Source organism: Barbus barbus (genome assembly GCF_936440315.1).
Source record: "Barbus barbus genome assembly, chromosome: 31".
Classification (NCBI taxonomy): Eukaryota; Metazoa; Chordata; class Actinopteri; order Cypriniformes; family Cyprinidae; genus Barbus; species Barbus barbus.
Genome location: NC_136759.1, coordinates 12,573,402 through 12,598,819, shown reverse-complemented (window position 1 = coordinate 12,598,819; position 25,418 = coordinate 12,573,402). Strand labels below are relative to the sequence as shown.

Here is a 25,418-nt window from a genome sequence, read left to right as displayed (position 1 = left end):
TCAATTCTTCATTCTCATCCGGATTGAACCAGCAAACATCCTTGTGTCACAAGAGTGGACTAGCACCGGGTGTCTAAAGTGCAGGCTTAGTTGACATCCTGTCAGTGTACAAAACATGCATGACAAACAATCTGTTCGTGCACTAAGATGATTGAAAAAGCATGTTGTGAACTCAAAACACACAAATCTATAAATAATAAATCCATCAGTGGTCAGTTTTAGCTTGTTGAAGCTTTTAGCTCGAGAACAAGGTGTACGCAGGTTAGTTTTTACCAAAATACGCATATGAACCAGAAATACTGCAGCAAAAACAATAATTTATAAGTGAAAGCATAATGTAAGCTGTTGAAAATTATCCTAAGATAATATAAACACTCTTAGTCCCTCTTCGTGAGAGAAAAGTATTAATAGTACTGTTAGTGACAGGTGGCAGTCTCTGTGATGAATCACTTATGAATATTTATCATGTGCTTAACAGCGAGAAGAAAATATTGACAAAATTAACTATTTATTAATGGTGTTAATCTAAATCAATCAAACGCTGACCCGGAAAACACTTTTGGCGAAGCCTGACTAGATGTAAGCTTGGTGAAGCCTGTAGAAACATACATGTCTAGCCTCTCCCCAATCTCATGGCTTTGCTCACTTCTCCCTGCTCCCCACCCTTGTTTGCTCTTTGGATTACTCTCATAGCTTTTGCCCCTGTTGGTCTTTGTGTTGTGTGTTTGTGCATACACTATGAGCACAAGAGTGAGAGAGCACACAACTCTTTTGTTCAAGTGACAGCATGTGTGAGAAGGAGAATGCTTAGGCTTTCTCTGTTCTTTAGCAGTAACACCCTTGCTGGCATTAGCAATCTGATTGCTAATATAAAACATCACTCTAAACTTCGCATTTTAAAGAGGCTCAACTGTTAGTCGGGTAAATATTGGCTGTTAGCAATTATATTTTGTTCATGAGCAAGATTAAGCGGAGCTATCATGCCAGAGGTTATTGTGTACAGCACAACAGAGACGACAACATCCATGACATAGAATTGCTTGATTCAAAATCATTTTTATTCCTTTGACACCACAAAAACAATAACTGTTTGCTGTTGAAAATCAAAGACAAGCAAACATACCTTACTGTGTGAAGGAAACATTGCTTCTGATCTCACCTATGCTGTCACTAATAGACATACTGGGATGTTGAGGCTCAATTTTATTCCTTATGAACTTATGGCTAAAAATGTCTGCACTTTTACAGAAAAAAGATGCTACAGTAAAAGTGTTATAATAACAGCTATAGCTAAAACTGTAACCTTGCCATACACAGTGAAAAAAAAATACTGTGAAGTAACATTGTATTACAATTTTATTGGAAAATGTTTGGATTTTTAAGTAAAAGGTATGAATTACCATAGAATCTATAATATTTTACAGGAAAACACGTATACAACCCGAATTCCGGAAATGTTGGAATGTTTTTTAAATTTGAATAAAATTAAAAGTAAAAGAATTTCAAATCACATGAGCCAATATTTTATTCAAAACAGAATATAGATAACAAATTAAATGTTACAATTTTATGCACAAAATGGATTCAAATTTGAAGCCTGCTACAGGTCTCAAAATAGTTGGGATGGGGGCAGGTTTACCATGGTGTAGCATCTCGTCTTCTTTTCAAAACAGTTTGAAGAAGTCTGGGCATTGAGGTTATGAGTTTCTGGAGTTTTGGTGTTGGAATTTGTTCCCATTCTTGCCTGATATAGGTTTCCAGCTGCTGAAGAGTTCGTGGTTGTCTTTGACGTATTTTTCATTTAATGATGCACCAAATGTTCTCTACAGGTGAAAGATCTGGACTGCAGGCAGCCCAATTCAGCACCCGGACTCTTCTACTACGAAGCCATGCTGTTGTAATAGCTGCAGTATGTGGTTTTGCATTGTCCTGCTGAAATACACTTTGTCTGGAGAGGAGCATATGTTGCTCTAAAACCTTTATATAATTTTCAGCATTCGTTGTGCCTTCCAAAACATGCAAGCTGCCCGTACCGTATACACTTATGCACCCCATACCATCAGAGATGCTGGCCTTTGAACTGAATGCTGATAACATGCTGGAAGGTCTCCCTCTTTTTTAGTCCGGAGGGCTAAAAAGTGATGCAGTGTCGTCTGAGGGCCCGAAGACCACGGGCATCCAACAAAGGTCTTCGGCCTTGTCCCTTATGCACAGAGATTTCTCCAGTTTCTCTGAATCCTTTGATGATGTTATGCACAGTAGATGATGAAATTGGCAAAGCCTTTGCAATCTGACGTTGAGGAATGTTGTTTTTAAAGTATTCCACAATCTTTTTACGCACTCTATCACAGATTGGAGAGCCTCTGCCCATCTTTACTTCTGAGAGACTCTGCCTCTCTAAGACATCTCTTTAATCATGTTACAGACCTGATGTCAATTATCTTAATTAGTTGCTAGATGTTCTCCCAGCTGAATCTTTTAAAAATGTTGTGCTTTTTCAGCCCTTTGTTGGCCCCATGCCAACTTTTTTGAGACCTGTAGCAGGAATTCTGGAACATTTCGGGTTTCGGGTTGTACATTCAGCAATCGCTACATTTAATTTTTTCTGTACATATAAACAAAATGAAAAAAAAAAAAATTCATAAAAAAAAAAATAAAAAATACAGTGAGAAACAGGAGAAGTTATTTTATTTTATTATATTATAATCTATTTAAATAATTTTATTCCTAATATTTTTGTAAATCAACTATGCATATTTAGGTGTTTTGGGTGTAAAATGTAACACACAAATTTACATAAATTATAAAAAAAAAAAAAAAAAGGCTTTTGCCAAACTGCAGAAAATAAGTTCAATACACTGTGATCAAAATGATCAGTTAAATTCAATGCAAAAAAACCCTTACTATTATTACAATAAAAATTACTATAAATGTATAAGTTATGTAAAGTAGAAGTTATAAACAAGAAGTTATAATGAAATTATTCTTTTTAATATAAAAAATTAGCTTTGTATGAAACTTTTCGGCACTGGAAATCAGGATTAAAACGCCAGGTCTAGAAATGGGCATGATCAGTGTTTGTGTGCTGTCAAGATTATGTTAGCTAACACTTATGAAACAACAAGTCCCCCTGGGAAACCTTGTTGTTTTAGACAAGTAGTTTTGGGGGGCCAGCAATGTGTGCTTTCTTTTCATTTTCTTTGCCTCTCCAGCAAGACGTCCTCATAATCTTTCCTTACACACTTTAAAACGCCAAAATCCTCCCAAGTACGCCAGAAAACAATAGCCTGCCTCGGTACACAAAGCATTTTTGGTGAAAACTGCTAGGACAGACAAATGATTTGCCTGATCCAAAGGAGAGAAATTTGCTTGTGTTTGCATTGCTGATTGGTGGAGGCTTCCAGGAGTTTGAACAGCCGGTACTCTATGAGACGAGTTTCAGAAGCAGATGTCCTCGCACCATTTGCGAACTTAAATTTCATCCACTTAGCGATAAGTAAATCTTCGCGTGACTCTTTCAAATCGTAAAGAAGATAGTCCATCCATTTGAATAAATATAAAGAGGTGTGCAGAACTGTATGTAAGTGGATAGCGCCCCCTGTCTGCACTCAAATGAGATGTAAAATAATGGGGTGGGAAGGTGTTTACTGATGGGGAAAAAAATGACAGGGTGAAGTGAGCATGTCGGTGACACCTTGGCGCTCCCAAAGAGGAGGGTAATTAGAAGTGGTGCAACGATCCAATCGGCAAACTCTAGAGACGCACCATCCCTCCTCCCTCCTTCACAGCACATTTGGACACATGACTGGAGACGCACAACGGGGAGCTGAAGCCTCACAGGCAAAAAGTGGGTCACGAATGAAAGCCAATTAATAGACAATGATGCGGCATTCAAATAAAGCACCCTAAAAATTAGGTTAATGGTTATATCTAGGTCATATGATTCCATAAAGATACTAATATAGCTCTAAAGCTAAGAATCCGTCTGAATATGACAGGGTTAACAGCTTCAGCCATATCTGTGCTGATCTTACGTACCTCCCAGTGCACTGGGAGTGTGTGCTACGTTCACACAGCTGGTGGAGACACCTCTAAAGCTCTCTTTGTGTCTCTGTCAATAATTCTGTTTGCCTTCTCATTATCCCAAGCTTTAACGCCTCCGATTCACCCCTAATTCTGCAAACGGCATCTACAAAGATAGAGCTCAGCGGCGCTGCAGGATATGTGTATGGCAATTATCAACATGTTCTCGTTTCTGGCAATTCATTGTCTCTCCAGGTCTGGGCGCAAACATTAACTCATAGGAAAGCAGAAGAGAGGATTGCGAGGGCTTCATCACACGATGACAGAATTGTTGTCTCATGACCCCTCTTGGGGCTTTAGGAGAATGCGTTCTCCAGCCAGTCCAAGCATGTGCCCTCTGAGGTCGCACACAGCAAAGATGTCCTGCTTTTCAGTAACACACCAGCAGCACACAGCCAGTGAGCTGCTATGGAGTTCAAGGGTGTGCGGTTGACATCGCAGCTTAAATCAATCAATCACCATGTTTGAAATGATTGAGCAGAAAAGGAGGCAATAAATGCCAGTTGCACAGAAGCATATTTGTACATATTTATGTCAAGCAGAGACAGCTGTGCATCTTTGTTGTGACATGTACATAGTTAAAATCCTGCTGCAGTCAAAGATGTCATCGGCTTTCCAAATGACTATGAAAGGCAGGATGTAGATACTGTAAGACAATGCTGGCAAAACAGCAATGCAGTGGAGCATACTGCCATCTACTGGCCTTCAATGAATGAATGAACGAATGGATAAATGTTCTAATATACAAATAGGTAATGAATGAATGTATATAACTACTTAAAATAGTTTCACAAAATGAGATAAATACACATATTTATACATATAAACACACATACATATATAAACACTACTGTTCAAACAGGTCATGCTGTTTGAACGATTTTTAAAAATAAATTAATACTTTTATTCAGAAAAGATGTATTAAATCGATTAAAAGTGATATTAAAGATATTTATTATTTTACAAAAGATTTCTATTTCAATTTCAAATCTATTCATCAAATAATTTGAATAAAAGTATTATGTTTTTACATATATTATAATACAAAAATAGCATTAGTTACAATGATTTGATGGATCACGTGATGCTGAAGCCTGGAGAAATGGCTGCTGAACACTCAGGAGTAAATTACTTAACAGTTATTTCAAATGTTACTGTTGTTTCAGTGTAATTTTAATTACTGCAAATAAATGCAACCATGGTGAGCATTCAAAAATATTAAAAATATCTTGCCAACCCCTATTTACAATATAATTCTAAATATAAATGTATACAATCGCTGTACATCTGACTATACAGTTGAAATGTCTTTCATATAATTACGCTCATTAAAAAAAAAAAAAAAAAGACAAACAGAAACTGAGTGGCTTGGTTTGCAGCAAAAAAAAAAAAAAAAGAAGAAGAGGGAGATGCAGAGTATGAGAGCACCTCAATCTCTATAAACATAATTGAAAACAAAGCTTATCCCTGCACTTTGCAAAGTCAAAGAGAAAGCAAATACAGATCGTAGTGCGAATAGACGGCCACAATACATCAGAGCAAAGCTTTAATGTAACACCTGCTGTCCAGGCCTACAAGTCATTGTGCCCCTAACAAGGCACTCAGGGGCATAAAAGTGCAGTGCTCCCTGGTCGCTTTTGTGGCCAGCTATGACCGTGTTTGCTTTTGAGGTGTTCTCCTGGTGCGACAGCGATGCTCTCATTGTCAGAAAGCCCATGGGCTTTGTGCGCTGACACGCAGAGGAAGGGAGGGGAGCTGCAGATGCGTGAGTGTGTCTGGACCTTGGCCAGTGGAGCTTCTCAACAGCGAGAGGCACCTGTGTTGACACCTCCCCTTGTTATTTTACATAAGTAATCCCTCGCTTGCTAAAGCATACAAACTTCTGAGCACAGATCCTTTCACCGCAAAAGTGCCTTTCATCCTTTTGGAAAATGATAACACTGACTTGTTTTCAGTTTCTAAGGTATCACCTCTCTTGTTGTTGCAAAGATTCTGGCTTGGGGCTGTTCTGACACCATTTTGATTTTTGGGTGTGATTCCTGGTACTAAGCCGGGAGATATTGTATTAAAAGTGATGGTATTTTATCTCTTTGACTGTGGAGTCACACCTGCTTCTTGTCAACTTTTATTTTGCTGAGGAAATATAACCTGTTACCTTCTGTAACACTTCACAATAAGGTTAAATTTGTGACATTAGTTATTGCAAGTATCATGAACTAAAAATAAACAAAATGTATAAATCACTGTTAATGGTAATATATATATATATATACATATATTTATTATATCTATTCATTTTTGACATATCAATTTGCATACAGTTTAATCAACTCTAATAACTGTAATATTACAGTCGATAATTTTTTACATGCCTAATACACACAACAAAAAACATCTAATATATCTAATTAATATATTATCATTACTCTGAATTTACAAATGCTTTAATTCATTAAACTATTTTTTAAGCTAATGAACTGAACTTTTGAAAATGTATAGAATTATGAACTGAAACAAATCCTGCAATATTTATATATATATATATATATATATATAAAAAAAAAAACATTAGCTTGGATTAATAAATGCTATAAAAAGATAAATACCCACACACTAAAGAATTACTGCAAAACGTTATTCAGACTAAGATAATGCTGACATTTATTGCAGCAGAAACTTGAAGCATGGAAAAAACTAAATCAAGACATGATTCAATAAAGTTGTAAAGATAAAAGTCAACTACTCAGCAAAAAAAGCGCTTCAAATTCACGCTGAAAGTCATTCTTTACACAGCCGCACTTCCGATGACAATTCATTAGTTCTTCATAACTCATTCGACCTTTGTTGTACTGAATCTTTTGAAACCCCTTTTGACATTTGGCACTATTGGCTTGTGTCCACATGCTAAACTTCTACCTCTGAAAGGCCTTAAACCGGTTATCAATTTGAAAACGAACGCCACTGATCTTGGGTCACACTGAGCCAGATTAAAGGCAACAGGAATATAAGTGCTGAAAAGAGGCTAAATAAACAGTTGCCTTTCTCATGAAGCTTGTGCACTGTGTAATGATGAGTCAGGGCAAGCGTTGAGTGTTGGGAAAGTGTGCATGCATAATTCACCCACCCTCGGTCTCTTACACAGTGTGTCTGTCAGCACATAGAGTGCCTCTGCCGTTCGGCTGCCACACTGAAAAGCCTCTGAAGTTGCCTATCGACACAGAGGCACGAAGGGGAAGGGTGCGTCTTAGTATGCGTGTCTGTGTATAAATCCTGCATCGGAGCTGTCTCTGCCTGCACATTAGGGAAGATGTCTGTCAGCAGAGTTCATTTGCTTAAACAAACCGCCGTGGCACTCCACATGTGGCCCCCATTCATTAGCGTGGCACTTGAAGCCGTGCGTGTTTTGACACACTGTGTCTCAGAGCTTCCAATATTTACACAACCACAGACCACCTACATTCTAGCGAGGCACACAAATGCGCTCACAGGCGTGCATACACACTTCTAAAGCATTCAATTTTCACTTAGGTTTCCTTCACTCATTTGCAAGCTCTGACACTTAACCAGAGAGAGGAGGAGCTGGGCATTCTCTCACAGCCTGGAGATTTTTTTTTCCACACAAACCTCAACAAACAAATGTAGCATCCATCATTCTGGGAGCTGGCAGCTGGATTTAACAGTAGACGATTGATTGGCTTGTCTGATGAAATCGCTATCGACTTGTTAAGAACATGCTTACTGTTTACTTAGTAATGGTGCTCTGGCACATTGTAAGTATATGTAGGAAGAAAAAAAGCCTTGCATATGTGGGCACCATTAGGGAGCGACATTTTTTTTTATCTGGTAACATTGAGTATAATTTATTAATACAACATTTATTAGTTTAAAGTTAACTTATACAGGTGTTCTTTGTTAATCCATGCTCATAATACACCACTTGAAACGTCAAAAATGCATTAATACAGAAATGAACATTAACCAAGATTAGTAAAAATCTGTAAAAATACTGTTCATTGTCATTTCACATTATAGCATTAACTAATGCTAATATATAAAATCTTATTGTAAAGTGTTGCAAGTGATCAAGTAGTAATTATTAGTAATAAAACCATACAAAATTTGTGCACTTTTTCACTGCCTACGATAATTCTGCAAAATTCTGTGAAACAGACTTAAATTACAGTAGGTAACGCATATCTGTAAACTCTGTCTCCCATCTAACCCCACAGAAAAAGTATCATCAAGCTCTAAATCATTTTATTTAGGGGTTAGAAATTTGTGAGTAAATTGTTTCTTAAATCCTTATCCTTAATTTGTATTCACCAAATAATGAACAGCCATGATTACTATGGACAATGGGACCCGGAATCAAAATTGTTGAGAATGAAAACCATTGTACTTAACTTATTGGTAGCTAAAGTCAGTATCACACTAGTCAAAATTAGTAAACAAACACAAAAAGGGAGGGCGATGTGCAGAGTTGTGTGACAGCGTTCAAATAAGGTGGAAATCTGTGATGTTGCATGTGCATAAAGCCATTTGGCAGATGTGTGTGTCTAACTGCACTCTAGAAACGTCCAGAACAGTATATCTAACTTGGTATGCCAGCAAAAAAGCACTGTCATACCAATAAGACAAACCATAGGATCAGTATCTTTTTTGAACAATGTCCAAACAAATATAAACATGTACACACGCAGGGCAATATACGAAATAAACAGACCTTGTATTAAATTTATGATCTGTATTGATATCAGACAAAATAGCTTGTCTGCAGCATTTAGATGGCAGCAAATCACTGACGGCATGGAACGTCTACCAACAAGGCCCATAGTCGCTGATTTACATTTAACCTTACATTTAGCTTCTTGACATTCTTTGGTGAGCAGGAGACAGACCCTCAACAACATGGTTATTTAGCACCATGGGCAGGAAGGAGTGCTCTCTCCTCCAATAGGAGCCAGCGCTGGGGCTTATAGCATGGCATGAAGACCGCCAAGGCTCATAGCTCAAGTAATCCTCGCTACTATCAGCATCGAGGAGAGTGTTCTCCCAGAGAAGTGAAATTTACAAGGCTTCCACCCAGCCTACAGTGAAATAAAAAACACATGGTGGAATCAGACAACTTTATAGGCACCTAGCTCACAAAACAAGGGGAATGTGAGGTAATATATGAGCAGTCCAGCAATACCACAGCAGAACAAGACAATGAGAGGCTGTTATCCATTGTCTGGCTGATTTGCTGTTGTCTGTGGCTCTATACCAGACAATGCTTTTACCTGAATCACACAGAAAGAATTCAAATAAGTCTCTGATCAATCTAAGCCATGGTGTGTCTGACTATTGGAAGCATCTAGATCCAAAAGGGTTGAAAACACGGTAACTGGAGATGAAATAAAAGTAAAAGTTTAAAAACAGAACTCTGAAACACTGACAGGAGTCCAGATCAAGATGGGATAAAGTCCCCCCCAAAGACAGAAGTACACTGCCTGGTTCAATATAAGGTCCATCAGCATCTCTATTAAAAAGTCAATTTTATTGATTCACTGATGTGTGTCAACTGCAATGTTTAACTGTATTAATTAACAAACAACACATGATTTCTCTCTTATAATTAAGAAATCAATTTCCTACCAAATGGAAATGACAATAGGGAGTTACCAAATAAGTGTTTAATTGATTGAACCGATGGCCTCTTAAGTACTTAAAACTACAAGAAAGTGCCATTTGTTAGTGGCTAAATCTTCAGATACAGCAAGTACATGCATATGGAAATAAGATTTGGAAATAATTTCTTGGTGAATAAAAATGTACACACATTGTACACAAAAAAAAAAGAATAAAAAAAACATGAATAAAACAAAAAAAATAAAAAAATAAATAAAGTTTACACAAGAGGTTAAACTCAATCATCTCAATGACAAGTGGCCTCTATGATTTAATAGAGATTTCAGATGCAAAGAAAAAAAATGTATTAAAGGCTCAAAGTAAACAACAGAGGATGAACCACAACAAAGAATGTCTATACTCAGATCAGTCTACTTATCAAATTGTTAAATCAGATTAAGCGTCTAATTCTGAATAAACCTCTGAAAGAAATCCGGGTTTATTGTTCAAGGGGCTCCAAAACTATAACCCAAGCCAAGATTTGACAGCTGTGTCTGCAGACAGATTGAGGGGGAGATGTTTAGGAACTAAGATGATAAAAACCAGCCATCAGCACCTTCAGAACCCCATACTCAAAAATTACATAAAATTGTTATACAATATAACTCTTGCTTATACTTAAATCAACCATTAACAATAATTTAAACTATTATAGTTTTAAAGACCAAACACAAGTGGCATATCAGACATATTCTTTGTGTCTTCCTTAATGCCGTTGTCTGTTCTTGAGCCAATTATTGCCAGAGATTATAGGTCTAAACCTCTAACAGAGCCTCTTCAGCCCATAAGGGTTTTTATTAGGATTCTAGGCTGTAAAAACTGGCATCCAAGCCAGCACAAGATGGTAACATGACAGACAGATTAACCAAAATGAGGATTAGCTATCCATTACATTATAGATTACGCCACACCTGCCTAGTCGCATACCCCTTTGACAAAAAAGGATTTATCAAGACTGGTGCAGACTGTTGCTGCAGCAACAAACATTCAGTGACTAGGCAACCACCTGTCCACAAGCCACTCCTAGTTAAAGCACCCAAACCCAAAACACAAGCAGTTACAACATCACCCCACCCACCGGCCCAAACAATGCTATCACAGCTTCTGGCTAACAGCTTCCTATGTCGTGCAACGTGACGCCTCGGGGACACTTGTCCTCAGATATAGAGTAAAACCTGAGTTCATGTCCTGTTCGTTGTGTTTACCTTTTCATATCCAAGTCAATGGCTCAAGGTGGGAGTCAAAGATGGATGGGAAAAAACAAATCTTGTACAGATAACTTGGATTCTGTAACTTAACATACAAAAGGCACTGTGACATACAAAACATCCACATAAATCTAAATATATGAACTTAAGTTCAAAAACGAATTCCTAAAGCCCCACCAAGATATTCAAAAGTGATTAAAAAAATTATTAAAATACACAATATGAAAAAGGCTTAGTCATTTGGCAAATAAATGAAGCAATGTTTTCTTTTGTTTCATCCAAAAAGCAGTGAAGTGAAAAGCTCTGCTCTGAATGATCACATTTTATACTCAGTGAAGCGTGATAATTTCCTCTCATGAGACAAAATGATCCAGTTTAATTACAAATATAACGTTAACCTCCGTAATGGGGTCAGAGTCTTTCAACCTTCTTTCTCCACATTAAAAACCACCAAACTACGCCATGTGCGCCGAGCTCCCTACAGGCTGTGAATAATGGCCAATTATTTAATGTGCCCTCAATGTCCTCGCCCATTATGAATTAAAGTTTGGACAGCGTTGAGAGGTAACGGCTGAGGCTAACACTTTTGAGAGCTGTCGAGCTCTGCTCCGAGGCAAAGACAAAAGACCAAGAAGTGGGGAGAAAAAAGGGCCAGCGGTACCACAAAAGCAGGGATTGCAGGGCTGGACAGCAGATGAAACCTTCATTCCACACCAATGGGAGATGTGAGTAACATGGTGCGATGGTGGTCGTGCAAATGATGAGATGACACCTCTGGGGAGAGTGTCGGCCCCATGCTACACACCCAAATGGAGGTCAGGCCGGAGGGGTGGAGGATTTGTCAGGGTGAGCCTAAGACTGGAGGGTGACGAGAGCCGACTGCAGCATAAGTTTAAAGCAGGTGGTGGGCTGTAATAAAGATGGCTACAGGACATTTTCCACACGTGTAGCATTTCCTTGCATTAAACAAGCAAAATTAGCATTTTAAAATGTATTTTTACAGTTTAACAGAAACCGCGTCAACAACACATTTGGTGACACCGAAATTTAAGTTTGGAATTGTTTTTTTTTTTTGTTAAAATATAATATAGTAATAGGGCTGTGCAATATTTTTTTGCATTATTTTTGCCATGAATACCCATTTTTTATACAGTAAAGTTGTGATGCCTAAATTGACTTGTAGTATTTAAACAACATTTCTGTTGACACAATAGAACAGAATTTTAATATTAGCCTTTATAAAACTACAAAAATTATCGGCTGAAGAGTATCGACATTAATTCTAATTAATTGTTGCATTTTTACTAAAAAAACCCCCACTACTGTTCAAAAGTTTGGTGTCGTTATGATAAAGTCTCTTATGCTTGCTAAGGCTGAATTTATTTGCTCAAAAATACAGTAAAAACAGTTTACAATTACATTTTTTTCTATTGTATTTTTCTTTTCCCCCTAAATTTAAAAAATTATTCCCGAGATGGCAAATCTGTTTTTTCAGCAGCCATTATTCAGTCATCAGAGTCACATTATCCTTGAGAAATCATTCTTATATGCTGATTTGGTTCTCAAACATTTATTTTTATTCATTTTGAAAACAGTTGTGCTGCTTAATAATTTTGTAACTGTAATATATATATATTTTCAGAGAAGTTCAACAGAGGAATATTTAGTAAAATATCTTTACAGTCAATTTTGATAAATTTAATTTGGATCTTAACAACAACAAAAACCTTACTAACCCCCAAACACAGTAGTGCAAAAAATAAAAATGTTGACATAAAACGTTGTCCTCAGTTAATGGGTCATCCGAGTCCAGACACACCAGATGCACTGAAAAGTTATGATGACTACACAACCACTGCAGACTTTGTGGATCAATAAACTTCTGTTCATATGTAGGGGTGCAGCCTATAATAGCCTAATACCAACAAACCAATATTGTATGACTTTGATCAATATTTAATGGAATGATAAACTGATTTATACAATATTGGATATTGATCTCTAATAGACTGGACATTAAAGCGTTTTTAATTTGTAAAATATACACAAACAACAAAATAACATTTTTTCAAGTTCCTTATGGCTTCCTTTTCTTGTCTAAGTACCTGTCTGGTTCTGATTGATTTAATTAAAGCTCAAGGACTTTCAATCAATAAGGATTTTTTCCCCCCAGTTTGAAGAATTCGTTCCATATGGTGTCGTACACGAAAATGGCGGATATTTGTGTACAGGGTGCACAAAAACATGAGAAACAAAGAAACGGACTGTGTGCATTCATAGATGCGCTCTCACCTAATATAACCACAGAAGTAAGTGCAGGCCTAATATTGACTGGGTGTCAGCAAACCAGCACAAACAGCAAAAAGACAAGCTAATATTTCAGAGGTCATGTTTGTTTAGGCTTTTCCCTTAGTGACATAGAACCTCATCACAAAGAATTTAAATGGATCATAAAAGGGTAAATAAAACATGGTATATTGCACTACCACAAATTTGAAGTTACTACAATACAAACCGCAATTTCTTAATTTGGAAATAAAATAATTAAATAACTGTTGATTAATTATGTGACACACAGAAATATTCAACAGGCCTACATACTGTAAGTAATTTTGCAGGAAAAGTAAATTATTTGGCACTCGGAAAAAGACCTTGCAGGGTCAAAATGCATCATCATGGCCCGTTTTCCCTTCTGTCAGGTGAATACGACTGCACTGATCTACACAGGATACAGCGGATAGTGACAGTTTGCATAAGCAGGAGCAAAGACCACACCCCAATGGGACATTAAGGGTGCGACGCACTTGAATGTGGTCTTGTCAGACTAAAGCAAACAGTTTAAAAGATGTACCCTACTTTTCAAAAACGACTTTTTAAATATATTAAAATAAAAGTCAAAGGCAAATAAATGCCTTGGTGAGTATAAGAGATTTCTTTCAAAAACATAAAATGATACTGACCACAAACCTTTTAACTGTAGTGTCCAACACCTACATTAACATTTAGCAGTAAACAAAATGCTCTGAACAAACAAGCTTTGATCATGTTAAAAATGGATCAAATTCTGTTTTGGTGAGCACAGAGCACTAGGGAACTGTGGAGTGGTATGTTCTGGCAATAGCCAATCCCTAGTCTCACTTACCTTGGTTAAGGACTCCAGTTCAGATTCAATCACAAAGGCAGATTGACTGGATAACCGCTGGAAGAGAAAGGCTCCATGTCACAAAAGGAAAATTCAACCTCTGAGCATCCAATGTAAACTGCCAACACTTGGCTAACCTCTGTGTTTGGGAATGTCTGCCCTCAGATGCCATTTTAAGCCTCTTTGGGAGCCTGTTCTTCCTCGAATATGATCTGTGAACTTTGATACCTGTTTATTGGATCATAGAAATAAATACTAAATACTAAGATGTATTAGTACATTGAATTTAAGCATATTTAAGGAGATATTCCTACCTGTTTGAGTCTCTAATCTGTCTTTTAGTACCGGTGCATTCAGTACAGGTGTAGGAGGCAAAGGTTCAACTGTTATACAAGTGCCAGTTTCACTAGTTCTTCTCTCCCTTTTAAGCATCTCTGCAGATGGCGCCTCCGCTTCCCCAATTTTTTGCTGGTTACCTCTTTTTATCTGCTCTCTTTCCTTTCTATTCAGGATATGGCCTCTCACTTTCTGGTTTTGGTCTAGATTTAGCAAAGTTGGAGGTCTTGAACTAGATTTGAGTGGAGCTTGGGACTTCACTGGCACTCTCTCCCTGATGCTTGCATCTGAACTTTGACCTGCTGAATTCAAGCACATGCACCTTCAGAATGAGCATTGAGAAAATCATAATGCCTGAATAGAATAATGCTTAAAACCGTGGAAAGAGCTTTCTTGTACAGCTCTGCTCTTATAAAAAAAAAAAACCTTTAACTGATTGTGGAGAGACAAGGGGTGAATTAGGCTAATTTAATTAAATTTATTAGTTTAATAAATGGCTAGCTGGGGCAGGGTCCAACTGTTTTGCAGTTATGCATGGCTGCAGACAGCTTATTATGATGTCTTGAACTACACACATTCTCACGCCTTAGCCTTTAGCATCCTCATTCAGATTGATACTAATGGGCCGGTCTCAGCCCGCCATGCAATTACAATAACGAACTGGCTGCCTCTGCACAGGGCAGATGAAGAGGGATGAGCTTTAATAAAATTTCTTCCTTTGCCCCCACATTAATGGTGTTGCCGTTTAAGCCCCTCTAACGAGACAAATCTTGTCAGGCTAATGGCGGTTAATTTGCTAGAGCTTCCCCCCTCTCTGCAAAGTCTCAGGAAAGAAAAAAAAATAAAAAAATGATATGTTCCTTGGAACATAATGCGAGTAATAACATTTTATAGTCCTTTTTTATTCTTATCACAGTCAGACTATTCGAATATTGCTGCCAGTAACAACACCGTTAAAAAATATTATCTAAAAAACATTATCCTTTAGATGTGGAACAAACACTGTAACCCCATGCTGTCATATTTATGAATTCAAATACTAAAGATACAATCTGACATTCTTGTCCAATTGGTTACAGTCAAATTTATTTTCTAAACGTTTTTTTTTTTTTTTTGTTTAAGGCCATGGGCACAAAGAGAGAGGGTTAGATTCTGTTAGATTTTTCAAACAATACAAGAGTGGTCAAAATTATAAGTATAATGACCTGAACATGCCTTAAAATTAAATAATAAAATAAGCTATTCATTTTATTAAACAGAATAATTAGAATTTTTGTAATAATAATAATAACAACAGCTTTCTTTGTTGTTCCAAGTCATGTAAACAAAAGGAGAGAGGAAAGAGTAACACAATACCGAAGCCCTGAACACCCTGAATTAAAAACACCAAAAATAAAACAATATTAGTTTTAACATTTTAATGAAACACAAGTTAATTAAAATAAACAATTATATATTTTTAAATAATAATACTAATAATGATAGCTGTTATTACAATTTACAATTAAGTAAAATTTTAATTACCACTTTATTAAAAATACTTTACTATAGAAATAGCCTTGTTCAATGCACTGCTATTTGTGTTTATGTAACATAATCCTTCACATATTGTCATTTCTTAAAGCTTTTAGTGAGAGCGAGACAGGGTTTACAGACCGCCTGCTCTCAGAGCCCTGGCCCCCAGCACTACACAGCTGCCCCCCGTTTACATTCAGAGTTCACACAAATAAAACTTTACTGGGCTGTAATTTCTGAGTAAAAACGCAGAACCTCTCAGCCGAGTGCAATCAGCCATGTAAACCCCTGCCCACACCTCCACAGTACAGTGCATCTCATTAAATCAACCCAGTCAAGACAGGAAGATGTGCTTGTCACTTATTTTAATAATTCTTATAAAAGATACACATTCTCAGGAGCCTATTAAAGACAGATCAGCGGCTGTATGTTGATTTTTGGGGGTATGATTAAAATGTTCATTATTACACTAAATAAGACACAATAGACTTGCAAACATTCGCTCTTTTCTTTCCTCATCATACACAAAGCTAAACATCATCAGTCATCAATTGTAATGATGCACGGTTGGCTAGTTGGGGTCACGTATTTAAAATAGTTGGTGAGTTTACCTGATGCTGCTGTTGTGCTGGGCCTTTTCTGCCTACATCTGGAGAGTCTACGTAACCGACTACTGCTGGCACCATTTTGTGAGCCAACATCTGTCCCGCAGTTTAAATCTGTCTGCTCTGTACTACCCTGTAACAATGTGTTGTCTGGGACAGCGCTGCTCACAAGGTCTTCAGACAATGTCCTCTTTCCTTCCTCTGAACCAAAGAGGTCCTCTAAAAGAACACTGGCTGTGTTATTAGCGAGAGGATGGCTGACTTCTGGAGGAGATTTCTCCACCTTAGTAGTCTCTTCCTTCTCCTCCTCGTCTCCTTCAAACAGCTCAGGGCTGTAGAAGATACTCTGTTCATCTTCTTCGGTATCTTCATGGTCCATTCCGCTGGTGGGGTTCTTTGAAGTAGAGGTAGGGATCACAAAGACCTGCTCAAGTTGAGGTTCAACTGTACTGTTATTTAGGTCAAGAACACCATTTATTTGGTGCTTTGGTGCCACAGGAATAACTTCATGCTGAACTTGCTTGTTGATCACTGAACTCGCATTTGGCTCTGATTGAAAAATAGGAGTCTTGAATAGGCTACTGACTGGAGTGGAGGTGAAGAGGTGGCTTGTAGACCATGATGTTCTTTGGACATTGCGTTCTCTGCTTGGTTCAGATGGATCCTGCATATTCTTTTGGTCACCTGTTCAAACAGACAGACACAAAGACATCTGAGTGACAATTATACAAAACTCTTGGGTGTGTATACCAGCTCAAATGTACGCCTCAAAGCAGAATCTTTGGTTAAAACAATACAGCCTGCATTGTCCGTCAGACAAAACATGTTTGAGGGTTAGCTTTGATTGAGTGGTGGAGCACAGGGTCTCTATGATAATTGTGTATGGGGCTTTAGGTTTGGGTCTACAATACGGTTTATATGTCTGAATGAGTGGAGTCCCTGATTTGTTCTCAAGTGTACGCAAATACTCATGCTCAATCTACCACAAACAAAGGTCAAAGGGATTTCATTAAAAGCAACAGTCAGACATCTGCTCATCCCAACGCTGTTCAGTCAGTCAAGGGCCACAGAGTCTGACAGGGGCAATGAGGAGTGAAGAGTGTGTACAGCGCACACACACATACATGTACATGCCACATAAATGCAGGCTCACTTACCACACGATTTTACATAAAGGTGCCCACAATGTTAAAGAAATAGCTGACCCAAAAATACATTTTGTCATTGTTTACTCAACCTCACAGTGGTATAAATCTATTTGAATTTCTTCGTTTTCTTTGGTAAACTAAAGGAGAAATATTGAATAAATGTACTGGTCACTTGTTTGCACGAAGTAGCATTCAAAGTTTAATGGGGGGATAAATAAATAATAATAATAATAATAATAATAAAATACTACAATTTTTTTTTAAAAATCCAGATGACAGCAGTTATAATCAAAGTCATTCTTGTCAAACAATACCATCTTGTTTCTCCTTTTTTGTTCAACAACAAAAAAAAACAATGTTCATTTACAATAAGATGATAAATGATTTTTAAATTTTTCGGTGAACTTTTCCTTTAAACGACATGAAGAGCAAGATGTAAATAACCCCAAAATGACTCATTTTGAAAGACAGAAATAAAAGAACTGCATGGAAGTTACAGGCCTTTAATGGAGTGAAGAAGGAAACCGTTGGCCCAACAGTTATCCATCACCAAATACAGTGACTTCCTTCAGGACACAAATGAGAATGTTAAACAAATACAATGATTTTTTTCCCCATATACCTGATTCAGAAGACCTGCTCTCAGAGTTGGCCACCCGCACCTCGGTATGTAGGTTCGGCGGTGCAAGCTGAGGGTCAAATGGCTTGAGGGGAGCGATTATCTTAGGAGGGGGTGAGGTAACAGTGGAGGGGCAGGGGTGTTGAGGGGCAGCCTGAGATTGTGTCTCTTTGAAGGTCTCTACTGCCCCCCGCTGGCCTTGAGAAAAGGACTCCAGGGACTGCATGGCACCAGTGAAGGTGTCATGGTGCCTCACTAGCTGACGCACCCACTTTGACAGGCCTGAGAGAAGAGGACAGCAGCGTTTGACAAACATTTAGCCACTCTACTTGACCACTATTTTCATAACACTCTACCACAGTACTGTCAATACGTGTACATTTTCAAGTAATGAATGTTTTAAACCCATCACTGTTACATGTAAAAGAGCAAGACCTTATGTACACATTATCTGGCCGCAGCCCACAGTCAAAACCCCTGCGGTGGGTCATTATCTCCATCTAGTGATACAGAAATGGAACTACAGCTGGGTGACAATCATTTTTAGCACTTTTAGACCATTAGTAATTTACCTGTGATGTATTTGTTCGGGTTCGTCCTAAACCGGTCATCAACCAGTATAAGTGCCCCCCAGTCATTTCGATGTCGTATACACCTATGAGCACAGCAAACATATCATTAAACCATATTGGTCTTAAAGGGATAGTTCACCCAAAAATGAAAATTCTGTCATTAATTACTCACCCTCATGTTGTTCCAAACTCATAAGACCTCCGTTCATCTTCGAAACACAAATTAAGATATTTTTGATGGAATCTGAGAGCTCTCAGACCCTCCATAGACAACAAGGGTCCTTACAAGATCAAGATCCAGAAACTTAGCAAGGAGATCGGACAAATAATCCATAGTGAAGAGCACACGCTGTTTGCTTTCAGTGAATATTCTCCAAAATGGAGCTAGGGTGACGCGGAGGAGACAAATTAGAATAAAGTGTTTTTTGTTTTTTTTTGCGCACAAAAAGTATTCTCATAGCTTCGTAAAATTACGGTTGAACCCCTGATGTCCTTGCTACGTTTCTGGAGCTTGATCATGTAAGGACCGTTGCTGTTTATGGAGGGTCTGAGAGCTCTCACATTCTATCAAAAATATCTTAATTTGTGTTCCGAAGATTAACGGAGGTCTTATGAGTTTGGAAAAACATGAGGGTGAGTAATTAAATGACAGAATTTTCATCTTTGGGTGAACTAACCCTTTAAAAGATTTGAACCATGTCAGAATAATACATATGCATAAATACCAACTGTAAAAGTAATGTGTCTCTGACCTTCCGAGTGCCTGGTTTAGTGCCCGATATGCTTGAATCTCGTACCAGCGCCCACCAGGCAGAAGCCCTCGTGACTTGGCATACTTGTCATTGTATTTCATCTTCAGTTCAACCTGCAATGCAAAAGAAACTATGACAAAATAGCCCCTATAAAAACATTAAACATAGAATTTCAGGAGATGGTAGGAGTAAAATAAAAATGTTCTCACACCTTTTGGAAATATATATATATATATATATATATATATATATATATATATATATTTTTTTTTTTTTTTTTTTGTTACATTTGTGATTACTGGATGAGCATAAGCTGCATGATATATAGACTACTGTTCAAATTTCTTTGATTAATTTCTGAAGGATCATGTGACATTGAGGAGACTGGAGTAATGACTGCTGAAAACTCAGCTTTGCCATCAGAGGAATAAATTACATATTAAAATGATTAAAATAATAATAATAAAAAAAAAAACTTATTTTAAAATTATAATCTTTCACAATATTAATTTTACTACATTTCTGATCAAATAAATGCAGCCTTGGCATGCATAAGAGAATCATTTTAAAACAAAATCTTATGAACTCAAATCTTTTAATGGTACTCTATGCATGCACAGAAATGTTCCTGACTTTTGCATGACTTTCTTTATTCTGTTCATTTATAGGCCTGGAAAATACCATTTTAAACTTTTGATGAACAGATTCCATGCCTGAGCAAGATAAACAAACAGTATATCATTGGTTAAGCACTGTATAGTGGTAAATGTACAGGTCTTCTAACTGGAAAGTTGCTGATTTAGGCAATTCATGAGCCATTCTGCTCAACTTAGACCTACTTTCTTCTGTGAAACACAAAAGGCTTACAAGTTTAAAATGACAGTAAACTGACAGAATTTTGCTCTTGTTCAAATAAAGATTCCATTCTAAATGGGTAGATAGTATTTATAGAGTTGTAACTTTTTAGTTTTAGTTACTTTTTCTTATTTGTAAGTCGCTTTGGACAAAAGCGTCTGCTAAATGACAAAAGTAAAAAAGTAAAGAGTGTAAAGACCATCGACTCTACCGTGCGACTCCACTGGGCAGGGACACCGGCAAGGGATAGTAGTAGCTTTTTATTTAATTTTTTTCATTGATATGTTTATTATTGAAATGTTGTTGTTATATGCATGTGTCAATTTTATTTAATTTCTTTATTTTCTTAAATATGTGGGTAGATAGTATTTATAGAGTTGTAACTTTTTAGTTTTAGTTACTTTTTCTTATTTGTAAGTCGCTTTGGACAAAAGCGTCTGCTAAATGATAAAAGTAAAGTAAAGTAAAAGTAAATGGTCAAAGAAGATGGTGTTAATCTTCACCAACACATTCTTAATTATTCAGAAGACCCAACAGGCCACACCTGGAAGTGGGGGAGCTGCACCACCATCGTGCTGCTCATATAGAACTAATTAGATTAACACTGGCAGGAGGTAGGACTGGTGAGCAGTGATCTGCAGAGGGCAAAGCTCCCCTGAAGATGACACCCTGGGCCTGAAGTGCTTTCATACTCGCCTGCCCACAACCGCTGATCCATTGCAAAGAGGCGGAAGAAAGAGGCCACCAGACAATAGGCATCTGCTTTGCCATAAAAATGCCAGGGAGACATCCATCAATTTTCACCCACTGCCCTCACGGTTTTAACGCTAACATTTTTGAATTGACAAGTGAAAAGTTCAAATCCCGTCGGATGGGACAGGACGGCGAAAGCCTTAACTATTTGTGACAGGTACTGTGTTTTCAGATGCCACAACCTGTACGAGGGCATGACCATCGCAAGTAAGGCTTGTCTCTTGTACACATCAACTCTGCGTCACCCCCGATGTTGTCACACACCTTAATCAGGAATATTTAGAAACACATGGACACACTGACATACACATGGGGCTGAATTGAAGAGCAAACACTTCAGCATGACCGTATCCGCCATCTGATGCACAATCTCAATCTCTAACCTAGTGGAAGGGTTAAAAGCATCTGGATAGAGATCCTGTTGTCAACTAAAGGCCGCTACCCCGAGGCAGACTGTCATATAAATCCAATCAGAGTCTATTTCACTATCAAGGCCCTTCACCTCCCAGTACCACGTCAACACTCAATCCGACATGACAGCTTGCATATGTGAAAAAGCCAATTCTCGCTGCTAGCCAAATCTCCTCAATGTGCAAGAAACCGCAAGCTGGAAGGGATTACGTAAAATGTCAGGAGATAGCCCACTCTCACATCAGCTTCAACCTCTTTACCTGTTCATCCTTAAAAACAGACATTTGACCAAGAGGCATGCATTGCAGCAGAGCGGAACACTGTTGGAACACCGTGCCCGTCACTGAGATCTCGTAGCCTGCTGTCTGTCTGTGTTAGGAAACAGCAGAGCGGGTCACACTAAGAGTCCTCCGATCCGTAATTAAAAGGAAAATCAAAGAGAAACGAGATACAACATTCCACACAAACCTTTACAATTTAACACACTTTCCATAGTCTCGCACAAGCTGTTCATTAGGCATCGAGACATGGCATCAGCTGGAATAGGCCTTTTACTGCCTTTTAAATCGGAGATTATTTTTCTTAGCGAAACAAAACATGTTCCCTCCAGTTTTTATGTTCACCAGAGGCTATTTTTATGTGTGCACCATCAGCTTACAATGCCGCCTTAGACTGTTTAAAGTTCACCTTTGATCTTGCTCCCAATAACGGACTAATAAAAGCGATACTCTCGTTTCAGAGGCACTTTAATAGCTTTTCTGTCTATCTGGGAAGACTGTGCAGGCATCCACACAACAGGACCTCTACTCTGACTAGAGAGTAGAAAGTTAAGCCACAAGTCACAATGAATTCAAGCATGTGCGTACCGTTCTGAAAGCTTGAAACAAACAATAATGAAACTAAATCAAAATTTTTACACTTTCTGAAAAAATCTGGATGGCTCCCTTTGAGTGCCGATGCAAACATTAATGTGCTTGTCAGACTGGCTTTGTATAGACTAACCATTGCACTGACAGTAAATAGTGTCAATGTCCTCTCTTTCCTTTGCATTAATAGGGTCATATCCTAGATATCCCCAGGGGTCATCTCTACCCCCCATCCACTCAACCAAAAGGTTACATGCAGGCTATCAGTTTATATAAATATTGTTGTGTTGTTAATTGCTCATTGTTGAGTGAAGTGTTGTTTCCTAGTATGAACCATGAAGAGATGGACTTGCATAAAACAGAGTTTGTACTCTTTTTCAACAATGGATTTCCATGACCTCGCCAGTCATTTGTGATTAAAATTAAGCTTGTGCTGAAAATTAAGCTGTCATCACAGGAATAAATTACACTGTAAAATAGATCAAAATAGAAAAAGTTATTTTAATTGTAATAATATTTTTCAATAGAGTTTTTATTGTATATTTAAACAAATAAATGCAGCCTTAAGCATATTTTCATTTTCACATTTATTTTCATATTTCAATGGCATTTGACTTTCTCAGGTCTGGCAATCAGCACTGTGGGAATCCTTAAAAAAGTACTGAAACTGAAAAAGATGTGTAGAAGATGATTTGCAGATAGACTTAAACTGCAAAAATAATTGTCATTTCACAAGTAGCAAAGGTTTCAGCAAACTCTCTTCTCTGTTTAGGATAATAAAGAGCCAAAACTCATTCACCATCCTTTATCTTTTAACCTGCACTAAGCAAACGAGTCAAAGCATCACCTGTGACGATGGGGGATGTATTGAGGGGAAATCGAGGGCAGCAACCAAACAGGTTTGAGTGCTGTCAACCACTTCATGTGGCATTTGAGACAAGGAGAAGCATTACGGTTGGCCAGGTGCACTAGAAACCCCTGCCTCCTTGCTCCTCACCCCCTCTGGCACATCAACTCATCGCTTATCCGCAACAAGCCACATGATTAAAACCTACCTCAGAACCCTCCAAAACTCATCCAAAATGGCAAACTCAATTGGCCTCCACTGGAGCAGAAGTGAAAAAAAAATCAAAGGCCTTCCCCAGAGGTAAGGGTACAACCACGCCAACAGCTTCCGCTAAGGTGAAGGGCTTGGAAGTGTCAATCATCTGTACATATCCCCACGGTGACAGACCCAGTTAGGAGGGCTTCAACATACTCTGACAGCAAGGTAGACAGAGGGGGAAGCTTAAAGGTCAGGTCTATCTGCTAAGGACAGGCAGAACACTGCACAATCACTATGGAATTCATTTACGGATCACAGCAAGGGGGAAGTGATGTTCTGCCTACAAAGTAACTTTTTTAAAACATGAACACATATGAGAGGACAAATGATACTTCAGGGTTGAAATGAGGATGAAGAAAAAAAAGTTTTCAATCGGTTTATAAAAAGATTAGGCGAGCCTAGCAAAGTTACTCTAATAGGAATCTTTACCATCAGTTCACAACTCATGAAGCCACTTAAACGGTTTTGAATCATCTTGAACCGAGAAAAAAAAACAAACAAAAAAAATTCACATCCAGTTGACTAAAACAACTACTAAAGCAATAGACTTTTCAAGTTCAGGCATTAGTGACTTTAGGAATAATGCAAATATGATGCCATGTTTTACGGAATTCCATTAATCAAACATACTATTTTTGATAGATTTGAACATGGCTCATGAGATCGATTACAATTGAGAAATTTCATAGACATGCCAAATACAGTATATGCAATTTTAATTGTCATATGATTTTTGCAGACCATTACCTGCAGGTCTTTGATATTGGGGAACGGGATACCAATAGTGACCACTGCTCTGGCATTATCATCAGTGAAGTCTAAGCCCTCGCTAACCTTCCCTCTGCAAACAGCAACCAGCAAGGCTCCATCTGGAAAAATAAATCATAATCAACACGCAGCCAACACATTTAAACAAGGCGATTGGAATGAATCAACACTAACCTCTGTTTTCACTGTTGGCTGCTGTTCCTCTGATGGCCTCATAGTATGTCTGCAGCAACTCATCAAAATCACCCTTGCCACCACCACGTGGCTCGGTAATGACAGTCTTCTGCTCCTCAAGCTTGTCCCACAGACCTGTGTTCATCCAGCGGTCCCTCAGTTTACCTAACATCTTAAAAAACAAAAAACAAATTGACCATAAATAATTTATTTCTAACGGACCGCCAAGACAATCAAGACAATCTGATATTTTTAGCATGTAATATACTAGTAATAATAATTAGTAGTCATTATTAGGACATAATATTAAGTCTATAATAATATGCAAGTTCAATGGGTCACCATAATTTTATTCCTGTTCTGACGCAACACATTAGTAATTAGTGTAGAGTAATAATAGCAGTGAGCAAGATGGGTAAACAGGGATGCTTTTAATAGCAAACATAATGAAAACCAAATTCTTGAACACAAATGTCTGATTCAAAACTGCAACATTCACGTGGCACCCATTAAAATAAATAAAACAAGACTCAGTTGAAGAGGAATGTCTGAACCCTGGGTTGCCCAGTAATTCATAGTTTAATAAATACAGACCTCCTGTTTGCACTGTAAACAATTTGCTGGTTTGGAACTTTTTTGTATTTTAACGAATAATGGAATACGCTGCTCAGGCAGATTACATTGCACTCTAAAAGCCTGAGGACAAAACATCACAGCAAGACACAGGATGTTTTCTCGTCTGTCTTCTCTCTAATTCCCATTACTGAGAGCAGATAAACTGCAAGTTTAAACTTAGTTCATAATAAAAATCACTGTTACAGTGCTATTGTTAGTGCAAA

General features: G+C 37.9%; 1 protein-coding gene across 2 annotated transcripts in view; it reads right to left on the bottom strand.

Moving 5' to 3' along the window:
* Positions 1–25,418, bottom strand: part of brip1 (BRCA1 interacting helicase 1) — a 56,170-nt gene that overhangs the window by 7,249 nt on the left and 23,503 nt on the right. The window contains exons 15-23 of one of the 2 annotated variants that reach the window (XM_079387263.1): positions 24,580–24,751; positions 24,385–24,506; positions 19,648–19,760; positions 18,896–18,978; positions 18,327–18,605; positions 16,563–17,240; positions 14,415–14,738; positions 14,238–14,328; positions 14,101–14,157 (exon numbers count right to left, since the gene is read on the bottom strand). In XM_079387263.1, coding sequence (XP_079243389.1) covers positions 14,130–14,157; positions 14,238–14,328; positions 14,415–14,738; positions 16,563–17,240; positions 18,327–18,605; positions 18,896–18,978; positions 19,648–19,760; positions 24,385–24,506; positions 24,580–24,751 — 1,890 coding nt within the window. In that variant the 3' untranslated portion in view covers positions 14,101–14,129. Of the gene's footprint in view, positions 1–14,100; positions 14,158–14,237; positions 14,329–14,414; positions 14,739–16,298; positions 17,241–18,326; positions 18,606–18,895; positions 18,979–19,647; positions 19,761–24,384; positions 24,507–24,579; positions 24,752–25,418 lie in introns of those variants that run through there. The other variant, XM_079387264.1, reaches the window with a different exon arrangement.